At 48.8% G+C, this 20,043-nt stretch overlaps 1 protein-coding gene across 1 annotated transcript in view; it reads right to left on the reverse strand.

Annotated features, from left to right (window-relative positions):
- LOC123076343 (predicted GPI-anchored protein 58) overlaps positions 1-16,759 on the reverse strand; it is an 85,855-nt gene extending 69,096 nt beyond the window's left edge. The window contains exon 1 of the mRNA XM_044498643.1: positions 16,667-16,759. Within this exon, the coding sequence (XP_044354578.1) occupies positions 16,667-16,759 (93 nt within the window). The remainder of the gene's footprint in view (positions 1-16,666) is intronic.
- Between the last annotated feature and the right edge of the window lie 3,284 nt (positions 16,760-20,043).

Below are 20,043 nucleotides of genomic sequence, written 5' to 3' on the forward strand. Positions count from 1 at the left end.
CGGAGGTGCGGGATGGCAAGGGCGGCCGGATCCAAGGCGGGAGAGGCGCGATGCAGTCGGGGCGTGATCAACAGGAGCGGGACTTGACGCTGGCGAAGCGGGCAAGCACAGGCAGGACGAGGGGACTTGGGGCGACGGCTTTCTGGTGGCGACGAACGGCTGCAGGGGAGGTCGATGCGGTCACGTGCGGGCGAGCGGGAAGCAGAGGAGGTTCGAGCGTCCTTGTTCATCCCTGAGACAGAGAGACAGCGATTGAGAGAGAGGAAAACAAAGGAGGACCGGAGGACGGATAGAAGGGGTCGGCGACCTGCGGGGTCCGGCGGCGCGGGAAGCAGCGGGTCAGCGAGGAGGCTTCACAGATGGCCAGATCGGGCTAGTTCGTGTCGAGGAGGCGAGGAGGCAGGGTCGGCTCGTGGCTGAAGAGGCCGGTTCCCGTCTGGATCGAGCCGATGCGAGGTCGTCGGGGCGGCGAGCTCCTATTTGAACAGAGAAAGAAAGACAGGGAGGTAAGACGAGGGAGGCAGATAAACAGCAGGAGGAGGAGAAGCGCAGCGGTGCTCATCTCGTGATCGCCGGTGGCGGCGCCGGTCGTCGGACAACGAGGCGAGGTGGAGGAGCACGGGGAGGCTCGTGGCTCCAAGGATACTGGCGCGGTGAGGAGCTCGGGGCTCGGGCGACCCGATTAGCCAAGCGCGCAAGACAAGGGAGACGGTCGGAGAGGATTTTGGATCAGGGAAGATGGAGGCTGGTTGGTTGGGGATGTGGATCAATGGGTGGATTGGGAAGGCAGGGGAGTGCTCTGGTTGGGCAGGTGGATCGGGAGGAGATCCCAAGGGGGAAGAGATAGGAGGAGTGGCGGCGGCGCAATGGGAACGATGGGACAAGGTCCCTAGGTTTTAGGGTTTGGTCTGCTTAAATAGCTGGTAGATTAGCTTATGGGCTACTCGGGCCCTCCGATCATAATCGGACGTGCCGAATGAATAGGCCACAGAGACCAAATAAGAAAATGGAGATGTTTTAGGGATGTTAGGGGATGATCCGGACCCATCGGTCACGACTGCCCGGGTCGGGTTTGGGACAGCTTTCGGACGCACGCGAGGAGTTTGAGCACTGTATAGAGAGACTCCGGTTTAGGCAAGAGGGAAAAGGAAGAACAAGGTTGGTCCCGGAACGGTCAACAAAAGCAAGGGGGGACGCGGCAACTACGAGCGGATGCAAGTTTTTATGAAAACATGTGGATGCAATGCTCATGATGACATGATGAATGCAACAAACAAAATAAAACACACGGCGAACACGAAAATATATGGAAGGCGTCTGGAGCGTCGGTCTCGGGGCATTACATTGGCATAACCTGCCAGGGGCTCGGTATCGGAACAAATGAGTTTCCAGCAAAAGCCTGAACAGCTCTACAGCATACTTCGGCGTCGGAAGTTTGGCCTTATATGCATCAGCTTCGAATCATTGTCTTGGGTCAATAGTTGGGTTGCCCGGCTCCTGTGCTTGCTACCCTACGTTTCTCTCTATCGGCTAGGGTAGTAAAGGGAGAACTACTGCGATTGTGCTTCCGGTTCATCTGGTCAAGTACCTCAGTAGAGAAAGCCAAAAACTGACTGTCATGATGCGGCGAGAGCTGGTCAACCACTTGATGACTTATTGGAATCTTTAGCGATTCTCCGTGTCACACAAAGGATCTTTTTCAGATCAAATATGTAAGGCACCATACGCCGCATACATACCAGGGGCTATGTCGTAGTCCCACCATAAAACTCCTATGGCTAAGTGAAAGTGTTAACGCCCTATAGTCCGATTGCCTGGTTCGCCGCATTATCACCTCCTTTATGGACCAAGACGTTGGATAAAGAGTGATTAAATGTTTTTCCGAACACCACCGTACTTCCTACGAGGGGGCTGAAGCCGACGACTGGAAAACTTTCAGATTATATTAAAACGGCCGCACAGGAGGAATTCAAGCTTTCAAGCAAAACATAAAATAGATCAACTATAAAATGGTCTTTTACAATTCTCATACACCTCACTCGAACATTATGTTTTTCGAGCACTGACCCTCTATCAAGCGGGCGGCCTCCAGGACGTCTTCAAAATAATGCTCCGGTTCAGGACGGTCCTTGCCCTTGGGTGGACTCTTCGCCACAACATCGATGGCCTTCATCTTCCCCCAGAATGTCTTGACTCGGGCAAAAGCCATCCGTGCACCCTCAATACACGCCGACCGCTTCACAGCATCGATACGCGGCACCGTGTCAACAAGCCTTTGCACCAAACCGAAGTAGCTATTCGGAACAGGCTCAGTTGGCCACAACCGGATTATGACATTCTTCATGGCAGCGCCGGATATCCTATGAAGTTCGGCCCATTGGGACATCTGTTCATTGAGCAACATAGGGCGCGTTGATTCGCCAAACTGCGACCAAAAAAGCTTCTCCGTTGCATAACCATCTCGCGCTTGGTAATACTGCGCCGCATCGGAAGAACTCTTTGGCAGGTCTAAAAACTCGTCGGGAGAGCTCCACACTTGTTTAAGCTGAGCATAGTTCGGATCACCGAACTTAGCTTGCAGCAGAAACGGCTTACCAGCCGCAATCTCCCTAGCTTGCCGGATCTCCTCACGGGTTGCTCTGGATTCCGACCGCGCTTCTCTTGCCTCTTGTAAGGCCTTGTTCAGTTCAGCCGTTAAGGTTTTACTCTCCTTCTCCAGAAATTCACAGCGGCCAGTAGCATTCTCCAGTTCGAGCGTCATCATGGATATCTTCTCCTCGTCTTGGCGCCGTGCAGCTTGTTCGGCTTTTAACTCAGCCGATGCCTTTTCGGCAACCGCATTGCTACACCGGGCCTGCTCCTTGGCCCAGGCAAGCTCGGCTCGAAGAACTTCAACGGTGGCAGCACCATCTGCAGCCACGCATCTTCCAGCATACATATTTTAGCATCATGCTTATACCACAAAAAATGTATAGCGATCGCCCCAAATACATACCTTGCGACTTGTCAAGACGCATATTGATTAACGCAAGGTCATCCCCTGCTACATCAAGCTTCCGCTGCAGCTCGGCAATATCCATAGTCTGGGAAGTAGCTAAGGGGGAAACAGCCTGTGTTCCAGTTCATCAGATCAGTCCTTGAGTAATCCTTTTTGATCCTCCGATTCGCTTCCCAGTGGAAGCCAACCCGAGTCTCAGGGGCTACTACCTATACACAGGTGCATCTTTGCAAATAAAACATAGCGGAAAATATTATATCACAAATCTCGAAGCCTTTTAGCAGGCTCATGAAGGCTTCATTCAATCCGCTCTTCACGGACAAAATCTTCTCAACCACTGTACCTATCAAGGTACGTTGTTCTCCTGAGACAGATGCTTTTCGCAACATGTCCCGCAATACATCCGGAGCCTCCGTGTCTCCGGAAGCCGCTCTAGGAGCACCACCATCCTTTGAAGGAATCCGTTCACCCGGCTCCAGAATCACCGTCGGCTGCGATCCAGACAGTCCGGGGCCTTTATTATCAGCCCCAGAATCTCGGACGGTCGGAGATCCACCTTCAGGTACTGCCTCTTTTATCCCCTGCGTAACTTGTTGATCAAGAAGAACCCTCCGCGACGACACTTCAGAGTCGTCTGCCTTATTGAGTGAGGAGGTCGAGGGAGGTGTCTCGCTCTCCATCATCTCTGGGAGGAGACCTCCCGAAGAAGAGGATTGCCCAGAAACACTCTGCGCCGACCTGTAAAAATGCACGGACGCGTTACATATATCTTCGGTAACGGCAAAGGAGCGGGACGCTATCAAAGTATTCCGGATTCACTTACAGTTTGGCTGAGGGCTTGTCCCCTTGTCGGAGCTGTTCAACGGCGTCGCTTTCCAAACCCAAGCCGCTCAACGATGGCATCTTGCCCCTCTTGGGGGATCGCCCCCTCCCAACCTTCGGAGGCGGCCCTTTTCCTCCTAATCAGAGAAGGGATGCTGGCTCCTCTTTCGCCTCTATCTTCAGGCGAGGAAAGGTTGATTTCTCCGCACTCAGTATCCGACTTACTTCCGGAACAAAGGTCATCCCATATCTTTTCGCTCTCCTCTTTGCCCTCCTTCCCGACGCCTGATATGGTGCTGAGGCCAGCATCCTTGTTAGCACAGGATTAGCTGAGTCTACGGGAAGGGGAGCCGGACACCTAATCCGTTCCACCTTCTTTATCCAACCCTGAAAAAGGATGATTCGGTCAGTATCTTGCCACTGGGTATCTGATTATGAGGTATTCGGCAAACGGGTACTTACCGGGATATCCGGATGATTACAATCTAGTCCGACATCTTCGGTGGTGTCCAGCCACTGCCTTCGTTTCCCGAAGAATAATCTCCACATTCCTTCGTGCGTAGTGCCAAAGAAGTGCTGAAGAGTCTGTGGCCCTTCTGGATTGAACTCCCACAGGCGGAAAGGCCGTCGCTGGCACGGCAGGGTTCGACGAACTAGCATTACTTCAACAACGTTGACGGTATGGATGTCCCTCTCAATGAGGCTTCAGATGCGACTATGCAGAGTTCGAACCTCGTCCATTGATCCCCAGTCCAAGCCCTTATTAATCCACGTTGCAAGCTGAATTGGGGGGCTGGATCGAAATGCAGGCGCCGCTGCCCACCTGGAGCCGCGGGGCTCGGTGATATAGAACCACCCCTGCTGCCATAAATCAGAAGATTTGGCGAAGGATCCTTTCAGCCAAACAGCACTGGCAAGCTTGCTCAGTGTAGCACCACCGCACTCAGCTTGCTCCCCCTCTATCACTTGCGGCTTCACATCGAAGGTCTTGAGCCACAAGCCGAAGTGCGGAGGAGTTCGGAGGAAGGCTTCGCACGTGACGATAAACGCCGAGATAAGAAGAATAGAGTCCGGGGCCAGATCGTGAAAATCTAGCCCGTAATAGAACATGAGCCCTCGGACGAAGGGGTTAAGTGCAAACCCTAACCCGCGGAGGAAGTGGGACACGAACACGACCCTCTCGCCGGATCTGGGGGTGGGAATAACCTGCCCCTCGGCAGGAAGCCGATGATGGATTTCTGCGGTCAGATACCTCTCCGCCCAAAGCTTTGCAATATCTCCCACTGTGACAGAAGAAGCTACCCACCGGCCTTGATGGCTGGATCCGGACATGATTGGGGCTTGTGGCAACTAAAACCCGGGTGCTGGAACTCGAGGTAGCAAGGGTTGAGGAAGAAGCAAGCGTGAAAGAAAAAGACGGGTCTGTACCCCTATATAAAGGCTGGGAATATCAAACGTCTCCTCCTGGGCCTCAAGACTTGCGTATTCCCAAGGAGTTGTACCCAAGCGACGGTTGGGCTACCCACGTCCGGGTTGGCAAGAATCCCCCCCAAAAAGGGGAGACACGATCTCCGCTTGGATAAGACATGCCAATAAAACCACGTCTCGAGACGTGGGACGACGGGCCAGCTAACGGTTTGAAAATAATTGCCGAGCAGGCGTATTACCAAAAAGTTGTCAGCGGATTGAACTCGTGAAATGTTATATCCTCGGCAGTTGTGTATACAGGTCTGGATACAGTCATTAAATCTGAAGACTATCTTGGGTTCGGAAAGGGGAACCCGCCTTGCAATGTCGAAGACAATCTACGCGCCGGACTCCTCATCATTGAAGCCAGGTTCAGGGGCTACTGAGGGAGTCCTGGACTAAGGGGTCCTCGGGCGTCCGGCCTATTATCCATGGGCCGGACTGATGGGCTATGAAGACGTGAAGGCCGAAGACTGTATCCGTGTCCGGATTGGACTCTCCTTGGCGTGGAAGGCAAGCTTGGCGATCAGCTATGAAGATTACTTCCTATGTAACCGACTCTATGTAACCCTAGATCCCCCCGATGTCTATATAAACCGGAGGGTGTAGTCCGGAAAGGATAGGCTCATTACCATAGTCATACAGGCTAGACTTCTAGGGTTTAGCCATTACCATCTCGTGGTAGATCAACTCTTGTAACACTCATATTCATCAAGATGAATCAAGCAGGAAGTAGGGTATTACCTCCATAGAGAGGTCCCGAACCTGGGTAAACATCGTGTCCCCAGTCTCCTATAACCATCGATCCTAGACGCACAGTTCGGGACCCCCTACCCGAGATCTGCTGGTTTTGACACCGACACCCACGTGGAGGTGGGGCCCGCCTGGCCCCGGGCTCGCCTTCAACCTCCAGCCCGTGCGCGGCCAAGGCAGGGGCTCACCCCGATGGCGATCACCAGAGCTACGGTCCACCGTTCGGGGAGTGCGGCATACCGATGAGATCAGCGCGTCGAGACACATCCATAGGTCCCCTTTGCTGCCGGTGAGGTGGACTGAGGTGAGGACAACTTCAATGCCGGCGGACGGGATCTTCTGGCGCCGGCGAACTCATGGCAGAAAGCCACCAAAGGAGGAGGAGAGGTGATGGGGCGGTTCGGTAGTGGTGGTGGGGGCCTCTAGAGGTGGTGGAACGGAGGGAGAGGTCCTAGGTCACCGGAATTTAGGCATACCCGAACGGCGGCCATGGCGGCGATGGGAGGGAATGAGAGCTCCTCGAGCTCGGGGAAGTAGCTAGGCGGGGTTACGGGAAGGAGAGGAGGCCGTGGTGAAGCAAGGAGAGGCTCGGGACGGTCTATATATAGGCGGGGCGAGGGGCACGGGCTCGGGTGCCGCCGCGGGGGTCCAGCCGACGCTCTGGCGACGTTCAGTGATCACGGGGAGGCACGGGAACACGACGAAGGGGGAGCGGACGAGCTACAGCGGTCATGGAGTAGAAGAGGTTGAGGGAAGAAGCAACCAAGCACCATTAATGCATGTCGGCACGGCTCACCCATGGGCGCGCGGCGACGAGCACCGACGAAGAAGCTGCCGAAGGAGGAGATAGGTCCAGGGAGAAGGCGACGGCACGGGGAACCTGTTGGACACACTCACGAGTGCGAAGATGACGAGAGGAGGAGGTGTTGGAGCTAGAAGACACCCTGGACGCGGCCAACGACAGCAGAGTGCGCGCATTGCATGCCAAAGCCCGTGATCACTGCGTGCACTAGTGCACACAGTGCCACACAGTCGGCCAAATGATACTACGGGTGGATTCCTTCCAGGGTAGGTTGCAACTGAGGTGGTAGCTCGGTTAAAGACTCTATGGTTAATTGGTAAGTGAGCTCCGAAGTTCGCTGTTGCAAACTAGATCATTATGCAGCGATCAACATAGTTGAGATTAGAGCCAAATAGGATGTCTGTGGAATTTAGGTTAGGAAGGACTATAATCCTGTCAATTATGAGATGATTTGGACCAATATTTAATATAGTTGCTTAACAACCACATAAATTGGTCCAGAAACAAGATCAGGAAGAAGCACTCACATAGAGTCATGAATTGAGATGAAAATGATCATGGAAGGATTATTTGGGCATATGAGAGTGCCATAAAAATTTCATACCATTTGGTCAAGCCAAAATGGTACTTCCTTCATACAACACTTCTCTGGACAAAAACTTAGGAAAAATCCTGAGGGAAAATGGCATGATGAAATGAGCCCAAATCTTGTGGAGATAGGTTATATAGGTAGGAGAAGGCTTAGGAAAATTTTCAGCACTAATGGAGCAAGATAAAATATACTTGCTTCATTAACTGAAAATTTGGACAGAAACAAAGATTTGAAGCTGTGCTCACATGGATGCATTGCATGAGCTCAGATCTTGTGGAGAGCTTTGATATGGTAATATGAAGGATCTTGCAAACTTTCAACTCATTTGGACCATCCTAGCTAGTACTTCCTTGATAACCAATTCCCTCAGATAGGAACTTTGAAAAATTGCTCAGGAATATTCACTAGGCAAATTAAGTTGAATTTTGGCATGAGGCAATTATATGGCATGAAAAGGTGTCCAAAAAGTTTGAGGTCAATTTGGCAAAGGTAAATGGCACTTGCTTCACAATTTGCCATTCAAGACAGAATAGGAAAATAATTAATTGAGCATGATGAGGAACATGGCAAATAAAATATTTTGCCATATTTGAGGAATATATGATCCAAACAATTTATGAGAATTATTTGGGAATTTGGGAGTGATGGAAATATAGGTTGCTTCACAACCTAGGGTAAATTGGGTTATTCCTTTAATAGAAAAGGAATATTACCAAGGAAAAGAATATTGGGGTTTGGTCCAAGATGGAAATGGCAAGGTCTTGGGAAGGGTTTGAGGATGACAAGCCACTCTGGAAAGAAAGAAGAGGGCATCCTCTTCAGTTTTCCAAACCACATAGCCATGGAAAAAGAAAACTCAAGCAAAAATCTCAGAGAAACAAAAGAAAAAGGAAGGGCCAAAAATCAGGCTCTGACAACTCATCCCCCCTTAAACAAATATCATCCTCGAGATTTGGTTGCTCAGGGAACAAGTATGCATATACTGATTTAAGGATATCGTTTCCAACTTGGGTATCCTTTTTCTTTTATTGATTGTTCCCATTAAATTCTTCATCTGACTTGCATGACTGGCTCTGGGGTGGTTTGCTTCACTCTATCCATATCCCGATAGATCTTACCTCACATTTTCATGCTTATACTGGTTCCAGTTCTTTTCATATCTGCTAACTTAGCTGAGTGTGATTTGTTATCATGACTGAAATATATGCCCGTCTCACAAATCCGAGTGATTTCCGATTGCTGTGGCTGTACTGACTTCCATGAATTGGTGATCAATTTTTTTATGATGAACCCCCAAGCTCTTACTCCTTGCATTGTGTTCCTCCACTAAATGCAGGTACTTCGGGTTCCAAACAGTGAGTTGAGTCATAACTGTTTTCCTGACAGATTCTGACTTATCGCAGGAATTTCTGAATCATCCTGACTGGCTCCACTGTCTTGCGTCTCAGATTCATGCCAAATATTTGATTGTCGCCTGACATGGCCAGCATAAGGGGTATGATCTTATATGATAATATCCTCATCCTTGACTAACGGTGGCTCTGGCGGAAAAATTTTGTTCCAGACAGGCTATCCTTTGGTGATTCACATGAGTGAGGGCACATGCTTCGAGACCATTATTCCTCATACTGATCATTCATTCTGTCGGTATATCCATGAGGATAATAGGCTGTGTGATGCTTTATCATAGTCGCCGGAATCAAGCTGTTGAATTGACCTTTGATCTGACTTGACAGACCCAGATATTCGATACCGAAAAATCTGAGCATATACTATTAACTGGGCGGGTCTTTCCTTGATATGGGGTCCTTACCAAAATTGAGTAGACCCCTTGCTGAATATTCATGGTGATCATGACTCAGACTGTCCAGGGTATTTGCACCATGTGGGTCATGCAACAATTTTCATACCCGCATTGCCGGTCTTGCTCCTTCATTACTGTGCTCTTATTCTGGATTCTTTGCTGAAAGAGCTGGTCATATTACATTCTTCGTGTGGCCATAGGGACTGCCGGGTGCAATATTTCGGCAAGCATAAGTTATCCTTGTTCATGTACCGTGGGAACTATACTGGGTTCACATGTGCTTGCATCTAACTCATTTTTGCTGTAAAGCATACCAAGTGGTGACGAATGATATCACCTTGTCGGGTATGAGGAATCTGGCCTTTTTGAATACTAACAAAATTTGCTGTCCCATGTTGTCTTTCTCCAAAACTTGTCGGTTCTTGCATCCCCAACTGAGGTGTAACTGACTTTCTTATTCTGGCATGACTCATCAGATTTCCGGATTCTCACCTTGCCTTCACCATCATACCATTGACTTGCAAGAGCTTGGTAGCATGCTCACAATATAAATGAGAATTTAATTCCCGAGGCAGTCTTGTTTTTTGACTGATTCTTGCTTCTGACCAAACTGTTGCGAACCTGATTCTTGGGATTCACGGCCATATGTTGTCAATTTGCCGTGTCATATCTTGTACCAATGCCGTACTGAGGAAGATTGGATGGCTTATGCTGGAAACCATCGAGAGTATCTTGTTGAGGAAGACTGGGTATTGTGCTTTAGAAGCTTCCCCCCTTAAAGACCTGCTGGGGAAGGACTCGGTACCTTATGCCGGAAGCTTTTGCGGTTGCTTATTGAAGTAGAGTACCTTGCACAGGAAGTCATCCAAGTATCGTACTAAGGAAGATAGATAAATCTAGCCTTGGAAGCTTCTCTGGTAGCTTGCAAGGGAAGACTGGGTTGCTTACGCCAGAAGCTTCTCATTGTGATATGCGGCCCGATTACCAGATACACACACCATCTTAATATTTCTGCCGTGGATTACTTGTGTGAAAAGGGGTTTGCTGAACTATCCTCCTTTCTAAGTATTGAATACATGGCACATTCTTGCTTTCTTCCAGGCATATCGGGTTTCAAAATCATCCTCAACGAAGAATCAAAACTTGCATCTGAATCATACCTTTGACTGAGAATATACTGTCCATCTTGCACACAATTTATCTTCTCGCTGATTTGATCATTTCTCTATGAAGGGTGCACACTGGGAAGACTTGATTATCCATACTTTTGTGAGGAGTGCACACTAATGCAAACTTGATTATCAGCATCAAGGTCAGACATTCCCCATTTTACTGCGGTCGGCTGAGAATTCCATTCTGTTCAGCTGAATTTCCAAATATATGAATTCCTTGCTGACTCTTTGGGTCCAACGTCGGTTGACGAGCAACTTTAATAAGGGGAAAATATGCAACACCGATGGCCCAAAGAAATAAACAAAAGAAACAAAGAAAACAAAAACATACAAGCATACTAATAATATAAATAATCAAGTAACATTACATATCACTGCTACTCACAACAATAATATGCATGCACGCCTAAGCACACAAATCTCGCGGAAACTTTGGTACTACGGTCTGACATGCTGTGGCGGTGTGCATGAAAGTGAATTTACGTATGGAAGGAGTTGGCGTAACCAAGGCTACACCAAGCACTGGCTGAACACCGGCTGGATCTAGATAGATATGGAGGCGAGGACGGACTTGGCGATCATGTAGCGAGACTCAGATGTCACGACCATATCATCATCAAGCGTACGAAGGGGAACCGTACATGTCCAAAGAATGGAATGACATGGCAATATAGGGGAGCAAAAACAAGGTTTGCTGGCATTGCCCTTTTCTGATAACAAATAGCAGTAAGGGTTGCCGAAGGGATGAGATGGATGGCACGATTCGGGATAGAGACAAGTCTATCACCGAAACAATCTGGGTGGGTGATGGAAAGATATCGACGCGATATCTTAGCATAACTCATGCGAATGGTGTCTAGAAAACTTGGCACCAGGGCATCACTCTGCTAGGACAGAGATGACGCCAAACACCGAAGAGCAGGCATGTTAAGAAGGAGGATGCATGTAGTGGATCAAAACCGATGCCATCTACACTCACAAGATTAACTGTTAGTAACTAAATAATAATCTATATGCATGCTATGCAACAAACAAATGCAGCAACCAAGTGCAACACACCAACTAGACTCTATACTACCGCTTTGTAACATTCGCGCGGGCTAGGACATCCTACAGCCAGACCTGCTCTGATACCAAGCCTGTGGCACCCCAGCTCAGAGAAACTGGAACGCCCCGTATTCCCGCCCAGAGATCGAGGAGAAGTCTTCTGGAATACGACACTGCTTAGCATAGAACAAATCAGCTCTTTATTACGAGCTATATGGATACAAGGGGATTACATCGGCACGAAGATACTACGCCGGCCACGGTTGCTCCATGCAAGCAGTAGAACAACACGATGTAGCGGAATAACTCTAGCAGCGAAACAGCGACGACGGTGATGAACTCCACTCCGCAGGGACTGTGACTGGAACGCTTATCCTAGCTCGCAAACAAGGGATCCATGACAAACAAGCAATCAAATCCGGCATGACCTGCAAACTGGCATGACATGCCAGGTCAGTACATTGAATGTACTTGCAAGCTCACAGCAACCAAGAGCAATCAAGACAAACAACAGCATGGCAATTACAGATTACAAGGATTAACATGATACTATCAGAACAACATGTCATGAACAACATGATACAACTAGAACGATACAAGCATGTCATGAACAGATAAACATGATGACACTATCATGCAACATGATGACGTTATCATGCACCAACTTACTATGTTCTGGTTACCTTGTAACCATCACGGACATCACACGATCATCTCTGGATCCAATCAAGCTTGGTATTAACAATACCGTAGTAATCATTACATGACCACAAGGAGCTTGATCTTTACCTTTGACTCTCACATAACACCACAAATATCCATCAACTCGGTATCCTCGATACCACGGTGATCATTTCACGATCACAACCAATCTCTTTCTCATCATCGAACCAGGGTTGTTATTAATCAAGTTATTATTATTACTGTTGACCCACAGTGTGACCAACTACGAACTGGGCCCATATCCGCGGGCGCGACTATCGATAGATTTAATACACACTCTGCAGAGGTAGCGCACTGTACCCACACCACGGAACCCATGGCCTCGCACTCCCATTCGGGTGGACCAACGGCGTTCCGACAAAACCGTCCTACTGCGATCACACTCTCCCGGCCACTCCGACAAACTGCCCTTTGGGCTAAGTCATGGATGGCCCCGTGCCTACCAAAGGCATCAACGACCACCGTCGTGGCAAAACATAAACGGTCCCAAACAAGGACAATGAATCCATACTCAACAACAGGCACACAAGGCTTATGCCTTCCTACCCGGCTAAGGTAGCGCCCACACATAACCTTCCCTCGTTGGAGGCACCGGCGAGAGGCATGACAATAGACCCAGTTAGGACCTCCCCATAAAGGCAAATGTGGTTACACTGGTCAGCTTGATACGGTGGCACCATGACTCAGCCAACAGTTGTTCAAGTTCAATTAAATCCGGTTAAACTTGAATGCTATATGCTGAGCCATGATAAAATAATAGGATGCGATTAAATGCATGAGCATGATATAAGCATGGGGTGCAACATAACTATGAACCATATCAACAATGAATCATATCCAACTGAGCATGGCATAATGACGAGCATGAATATCACAAGTATAACACTACTCATAGCATAACATGACCACTAACATCAACAATAAATACCATGCAATAACACATCAATAACATTACCGAGTAAACACTTAACCAATTAACAGCAAAGGAACAATGCATATTAACGGTACCCGGTAACCGACGACAGTCATGCCTCGAAGAACATGACCAACCCAACATGTACTACTACCAAGCATGGCCAATATGTAAGTCATACTAGCAGGTATAACATGATAACAGAGTGCAAGAAAACATAGCATGACAGTAATCACCGATCCATAAACATAACCGAAATAACGATAGCAGTAGCAAAACAAACATACAATTATTAAAGATTCAAGTTGAAAACCAATGCTACTGCATGGCTATCATGCAAATGGTGGTTGTGGCTTGCCTGGGGATGAAGAAACCACCAAGAAGAAGTGCGGAAAGATCGCGAAGGGATCACCGGAAAAGTTTCTCTCCCGAAGGGGCTGATTAGGGGCAAGGGAAAAAAGGTCATTTCCATTATGTCAAACCATAGTGAATATGATACCAACAGAACGGGCTCGACGAGACAAAGAAGTAGGCTTTCGGTTCCCCTCAATCGGAGTCTCGAGCAAAAAGTTGTGATAGTTTTTCTGCCAGGGACCTATTTGTGAAAAGTTTTCTGCAAACAAGCCCCTGACTGAGAAAACTGAAAACGCACTCGGGCAAAATACGCTTTCTGCAAAAGAAAACACACTTTCAGCCGTAATACAAAGAAAATATGTCTTCCAGAGAGGAAAATGTAATCCAGGCCGAACAAGATACAGAGTACGTTTTCGGAAAATGAAAACGCACCCCGGGGAGTACGCATCCACTTACTGACGTGGCGAGGGCTGGGTCAATGCCCAGAGGATGACACGCGGGGCCGCGTAGTGGTGGGGCCCACCTTCAACCTCCAGCCCGCACGGGGCTGAGGCAGGGGCTCACCCCGACGGCGATCACCGGAGCTACGGTCCACCGTTCAGGGAGTGCGGCATACCGGCGAGATCAGTGCGTCGAGACGCATCCATAGGTCCCCTTTGCGGCCGGCGAGGTGGACTGAGGCGAGGATAGCTTCAACGCCGACAGACGGGATCTTCTGGCGCCGATGAACTCGTGGCAGAAAGGCACTAGAGGAGGAGGAGAGCTGATGGGGCGGTTCGGTAGTGGTGGTGGGGGCCTCTAGAGGTGCTGGAACGGAGGGAGAGGTCCTAGGTCGCCGGAATTTAGGCATACCCGAACGGCGGCCATGGCGGCGATGGGAGGGAATGAGAGCTCCTCGAGCTCGGGGAAGTAGCTAGGCGGGGTTCTGGGAAGGAGAGGAGGCCGTGGTGAAGCAAGGAGAGGCTCGGGACGACCTATATATAGGCGGGGCGAGGGGCACGGGCTCGGGTGCCGCCGCGGGGGTCCGGCCAACGCTCTGGCGACGCTCAGCGATCACGGGAAGAAGCAGCCAAGCGCCATTAACACATGTCGGCACTGCTCACCCGTGGGCGCCCGGCGACGAGCACCGACGGAGAAGCTACCAGAGGGGGAGATAGGTCCAGGGAGAAGGCGACGACACGGGGAACCTATTGGACACACTCACGAGCGCGAAGGCGACGAGAGGAGGAGGTGTTGGAGCTAGAAGACACCCTGGACGCGGCCAACGACAGCAGAGCGCGCGCATTGCATGCCAAAGCCCGTGATCACCGCGTGCACTAGTGCACACAGTGCCACACAGTCGGCCAAATGATGTCTGGGGTGGAGTCCTTCCAGGGTAGGTTGCAACTGAGGTGGTAGCTCGGTTAAAGACTATGTGGTTAATTGGTAAGTGAGCTGTGAAGTTCGCTGTTGCAAACTAGATCATTATGCGGCGATCAACAGAGTTGAGATTAGAGCCAAATAGGATGTCTGGGGAGTTTAGGTTAGGAAGGACTATAATCCTATCAATTATGAGATGATTTGGACCAGTATTTAATATAGTTGCTTAACAACCACATAAATTGGTCCAAAAACAAGATCAGGAAGAAGCACTCACATAGAGTCATGAATTGAGATGAAAATGATCATGGAAGGATTATTTGGGCATATGAGAGTGCCATAAAAATTTCATACCATTTGGTCAAGCCAAAATGGTACTTCCTTCATACAGCAGTTCTCTGGACAGAAACTTAGGAAAAATCCTAAGGGAAAATGGCATGATGAAATGAGCCCAAATCTTGTGGAGATAGGTTATATAGGTAGGAGAAGGCTTAGGAAAATTTTCAGCACTAATGGAGCAAGATAAAATATACTTGCTTCATTAACTGAAAATTTGGACAGAAACAAAGATTTGAAGCTGTGCTCACATGGATGCATTGCATGAGCTCAAATCTTGTGGAGAGCTTTGATTTGATAATATGAAGGACCATGCAAACTTTCAACTCATTTGGACCATCCTAGCTAGTACTTCCTTGACAACCAATTCCCTTAGACATGAACTTTGAAAAATTGCTCAGGAATATTCACTAGGCAAATTAAGTTGAATTTTGGGATGAGGCAATTATATGGTCATGAAAAGGTGTCGAAAAAGTTTGAGGTCAATTTGGCAAAGGTAAATGACACTTGCTTCACAATCTGCCATTCAAGACGGAAATAATTAATTGAGCATGATGAGGAACATGGAAAATAAAATATTTTGCCATATTTGAGGAATATATGACCGAAATAATTTATGAGAATTATTTGGGAATTTTGGGAGTGATGGAAATATAGGTGGCTTCACAACCCACGGCAAATTGGGTTATTCCTTTAATAGAAAAGGAATATTACCAAGGAAAAGAATATTGGGGTTTGGTCCAAGATGGAAATGGCAAGGTCTTGGGAAGGGTTTGAGGATGACAAGCCACTTTGGAAAGAAACAAGAGGGCATCCTCTTCAGTTTTCCAGACCACATAGCCATGGAAAAAGAAAACTCAAGCAAAAATCTCAGAGAAACAAAAGAAAAAGAAAGGGCCAAAAATCAGGCTGTGACAATATCATGAGTGACACTGCCATGCTCATATGATGCTAGAGGTGTTATGTTCAACATGTTCATGCCATGCTCATCTGATCTTGTTCTAGCGGTATCTGGTTCACCCTGTTGCTTTAGTTATACCATGCTCATCCTTGTGTTAACCTGTAAATGCCATGGTGTTGTTTGTCTTCATTGCTTTTGGTTGCTGTGAGCTTGCGAGTATGTTCAAAGTACTCACCTGGCGTGTCATGCCAGTTTGTAGGTCATGCCGTGTTTGCTTGATTGTCGAGGATCCCGAGTTTGCGGAGCGTTCTAGCCAGAGTCTCTACGGAGTGGAGTCCATCGCTGTCATCGTTGTTCCGCTGCTAGAAGTTATTCCACTGCTTCGTGTTGTTCTGCTGCTAGCATAGAACTACCTGAGCAGGCATAGTGTCGCCGTGCCGATGTAATTCCTGGTTATATCAGAACCCTTGTATCCCCGAGTATTTGTAATAAAGAGCTGATTTATTCTCGTGTTGTATCCAAGCAGTGCCGTATTCCAGAAGACTTGATCTCTAGGCTAGAATACAGGGTGTTCCGGTCTCTCTGAGCCGGGGTGCCACACACAGGAGGCAAATCTTACTGACCAGGGCGAGTCTGCCAGGGAGGAGGGAGACGAGGTTGCCGGGGACTCTACTGACGAAGACGTCCCCGAAGAGCAGCACCACGAGGAGCCCCATGCCCCGCCAAAGAAACCATGCGTCCTTTAGAAGGCAGTTTCCGGCAATGTAGTGCACCCATCTTCAAGCAACAAAGTTGTTGGCAAGAAGGCGACCGACGAGGCCCCACAACGTCAAGGGACACGACAACAGCCTGCGCGGCGCACAAGGCGTACACCCGCACCGGCAAGTAAGGCTGTCGGGTCATCTCAACCTACGGCGGCAACAACATCCAAGCGAGCCAGAACTCCCACTCCGCCTCCTTCCTCCAGCGCTGGAGTTGGGGTCGAGTTTGATATCTCCGCCATGAGTGAAGGCGAAGCAGAGTAAGAGCTCCGTCATACCCTTCAACCTTTGATTTATTAGTTTGTTGATTTGACTTGCTTTATCTTATCTAGTTTCTACAGGGATGCACAGACATTGGTGCAGAGGCAGGCAAAAAGGGCGAAGACATCGATGGGCGACGAGCCGCCGCCAGGCACCACGACTAATCCAAAGATCGTCATCACCAGCCCGGAGCGTAGCCCACAATGCAGCCCCCAGCATGAGTCTACCACTCATTTCCCGCCGGCGAGCATTGGCGTAGAGATATTCACTTCTGACATCACCGGGCATGTAGGAGAAGAGCGGCACCAAGGAGAACGCCCAGAGGCGAATCTTGACATGTCATCCTCGTCGACCACAATACTCGAAGGTGGCTCTCTGGCAAGGGCATCCATTGACGAGCATGTCCTCGTTGAGGAGGAGCCGGCAAATACAGATGCCGACAGCCACGCGATGGCAACAGACGTTGTCGAAGGAGAAGAAGTTACTCCTCAACAGCATCATGCAGGTAATCCACTCACTTTAGAGCACTTACTTTTCCTTTATTGTTTTTGTTTTCTTGAACTTAATTTGCTTTTCCTCCTCCGTCTTCATATCTCTCCTCAACAGATCAGATGAACATTGATGCTGATATTGAGGGAATCGCCAAGGACGCCACTGCTGAGTCTGACAGGGTTGCTGCCGACGAGTCCGCCAGGGCCACATACGAAGAGGTCGCCAAGAAAGATGTTGAAGAGGTCGACAACGAGACCAATGGGCCAACTGAGAGCATTCCTGCCACAGGAGCGCTTGGCACTGCCCCGACCACTAGGTCGTCTGTTGCCGGGAAGGCGGTTGTCGGGGACCAACCATCAACATCTGACGCCCCTCCATCAAGCAGACATCTCAAGGTTGGCGATATCTTGTTCGTCAGCATCCTAGGAAGGGCAAGCACTACAATGCCATCTGAAGGAGAGAACTTTGATGAAGACATCATCACTGCTGCAGGGCTCAAGATTGTTGACGAACCACGTGCCATTGGCAGTGGGTCCACAGAAGAGCAACGCCTTAAAGCTATGAGAAACAACTTCCGACAACTCCAAGCACTCCACCGCAACTGAACAAAGAGCTTAGATTCCAGGGCAGCAGTCATGGGAGTGGCAAAAATTGATTTCTAGAAGCGTATTGAGGACATGCAAATCTGGTATGCTGAAGCCTCCAAGAAATGACCAACTACTGGGAGCAACTAACCAAGGACTGGGAGAAGTTTGTGCTGGAGAAGTCTGACACTGAGAAATCTCAAGAGGAAGATACGAGGAGAATAGCAGTGGCAAATGCTGAACTGAGCAAGCGCAAGATTGGTCTTGATGCTCACGAGGAGGACCTTGGCACTCGTGAGGAGGCGCTTGCCGCCAAGCTCCGTGACAAGGATGAAAAAGTTGAAAATCCTGTCATGCAACGGACCTAGGAGCTAGAGTAGAGCAGAAGCACAAGGAAGCACTTGAAGCTCAGGCCATGCATAGATCACGCTGGCAAGTTCAAGGAGGCTATCAATGTTGCCGAAGCTGCAGAGGCCGCCAAGAATGAAGTGGACGGCAAGGTGAAGAAGCTGGAGGTAGATCTCGAGACCACCGACAAGGAGATTTCAATGCTCAAAGCTGTCAGAGAGAAGTCACTCCACAGCTTGGTGGAGTTACATACCTCCATATCTGCCAAGACCAAAGATCTCACCACAGCCAATGAATCCATTGCCGATCTGAAACTGAAGCTGGAGACACTAGAGAAGCCACTTGATGAGAGCAGAACATGAGAGAGGACTCTGACCAAGGATCTCCAAACGGAAAAGGAACTGCTTGCCAGCGCCGCCAGCACTTATAATGATTTTGAAAAGGGTTTGAAGATCTAGACTGAACACCTTGTCGAAGTAGCCCAAAACCTCACTGCTCAGCTATCTACCATGGGCGTGTAGAACTTCACCCTTTCCACTAACGAAAGGGTGTCCACCAGCGTCAGGTTGACTATGTTCTCTAAGAGCATTGTTGACGCCCTCAAGCTGCTCCAAGCCAACCGATCTGCCAGCCTTGCTGAGGAAGCCCGCAAACTCTACCAAGCCATTCTCTTCAAGGTGCTCCTCAAGGTTGGTTATCGGAATCCTGGTACCAATTTCACCAACGTCCTCGCAAGCTTGCTGAAGGGTGCAGATACCAAGGCAATCGAAGAGGATGTCAAGCCTATTGTCGACGGGGTGAGCTTGGTCAAGAGAGTTGAAGGCCAGTGCAGGGACTAGCGGACTCGCTCCATCTTGTCACCAACAGTCCACATAAAAGACAATTTAATCTTAAGTTAGAATTGCGAAAACTTATTGATGTAATATAAACTTGTTGTGTTTGAATGAATGTATGTTGTTTCCCCTGTTTGATTTTGTCTTTGTATGTTTTATACCCTATGCTTTCTCAGAAACTTGCGGGTGCACACACTTGACGCGAGCGCTTGAGGAGCGGGTCCTTAGCAACCTGCTGGAAATGCTGCTGTCGGCAAGATAACACTTGGCGATTACAGTGTAGCCACTTAAGCTGTTGAGCGGACTCGAAACAAAGTAAGGGCACAACTGAACATGACAAGGTTCCTTCGCATCCAGTTTTTTCATACAGAAGCCAAAAACGTTCAAGGGAAAGTAGCTCTACAACAAAGAATTTGTTTTGAAGTTTTCAAACTTAAGTTTTCTTTGCTGTACTTCTTGTCGTAAAATGATAACTTGAACGTCACTCGTCGGTATCTATATCATCACTCCCCCCGGGAAACTTGCACGTGAGGCAACCTTGTGTTCCTTTGAGAAAAAGAAAGAAGAGAAAAGAGGCGGCAAGAAACCTTGATGGTCCGTTATTTTTTTACGTAAAGCAAGTGTAACACAACATCACATACAAGCATGCACAATTTAACATGTAAATCGACAAGAGTTGCAAAACACTTAGCTTTATTTCATTATGCATAGGGTTTACGCC

The sequence above is a fragment of the Triticum aestivum genome, chromosome 3D, assembly GCF_018294505.1.
Source record: "Triticum aestivum cultivar Chinese Spring chromosome 3D, IWGSC CS RefSeq v2.1, whole genome shotgun sequence".
In the NCBI taxonomy this organism is placed as follows: Eukaryota; Viridiplantae; Streptophyta; class Magnoliopsida; order Poales; family Poaceae; genus Triticum; species Triticum aestivum.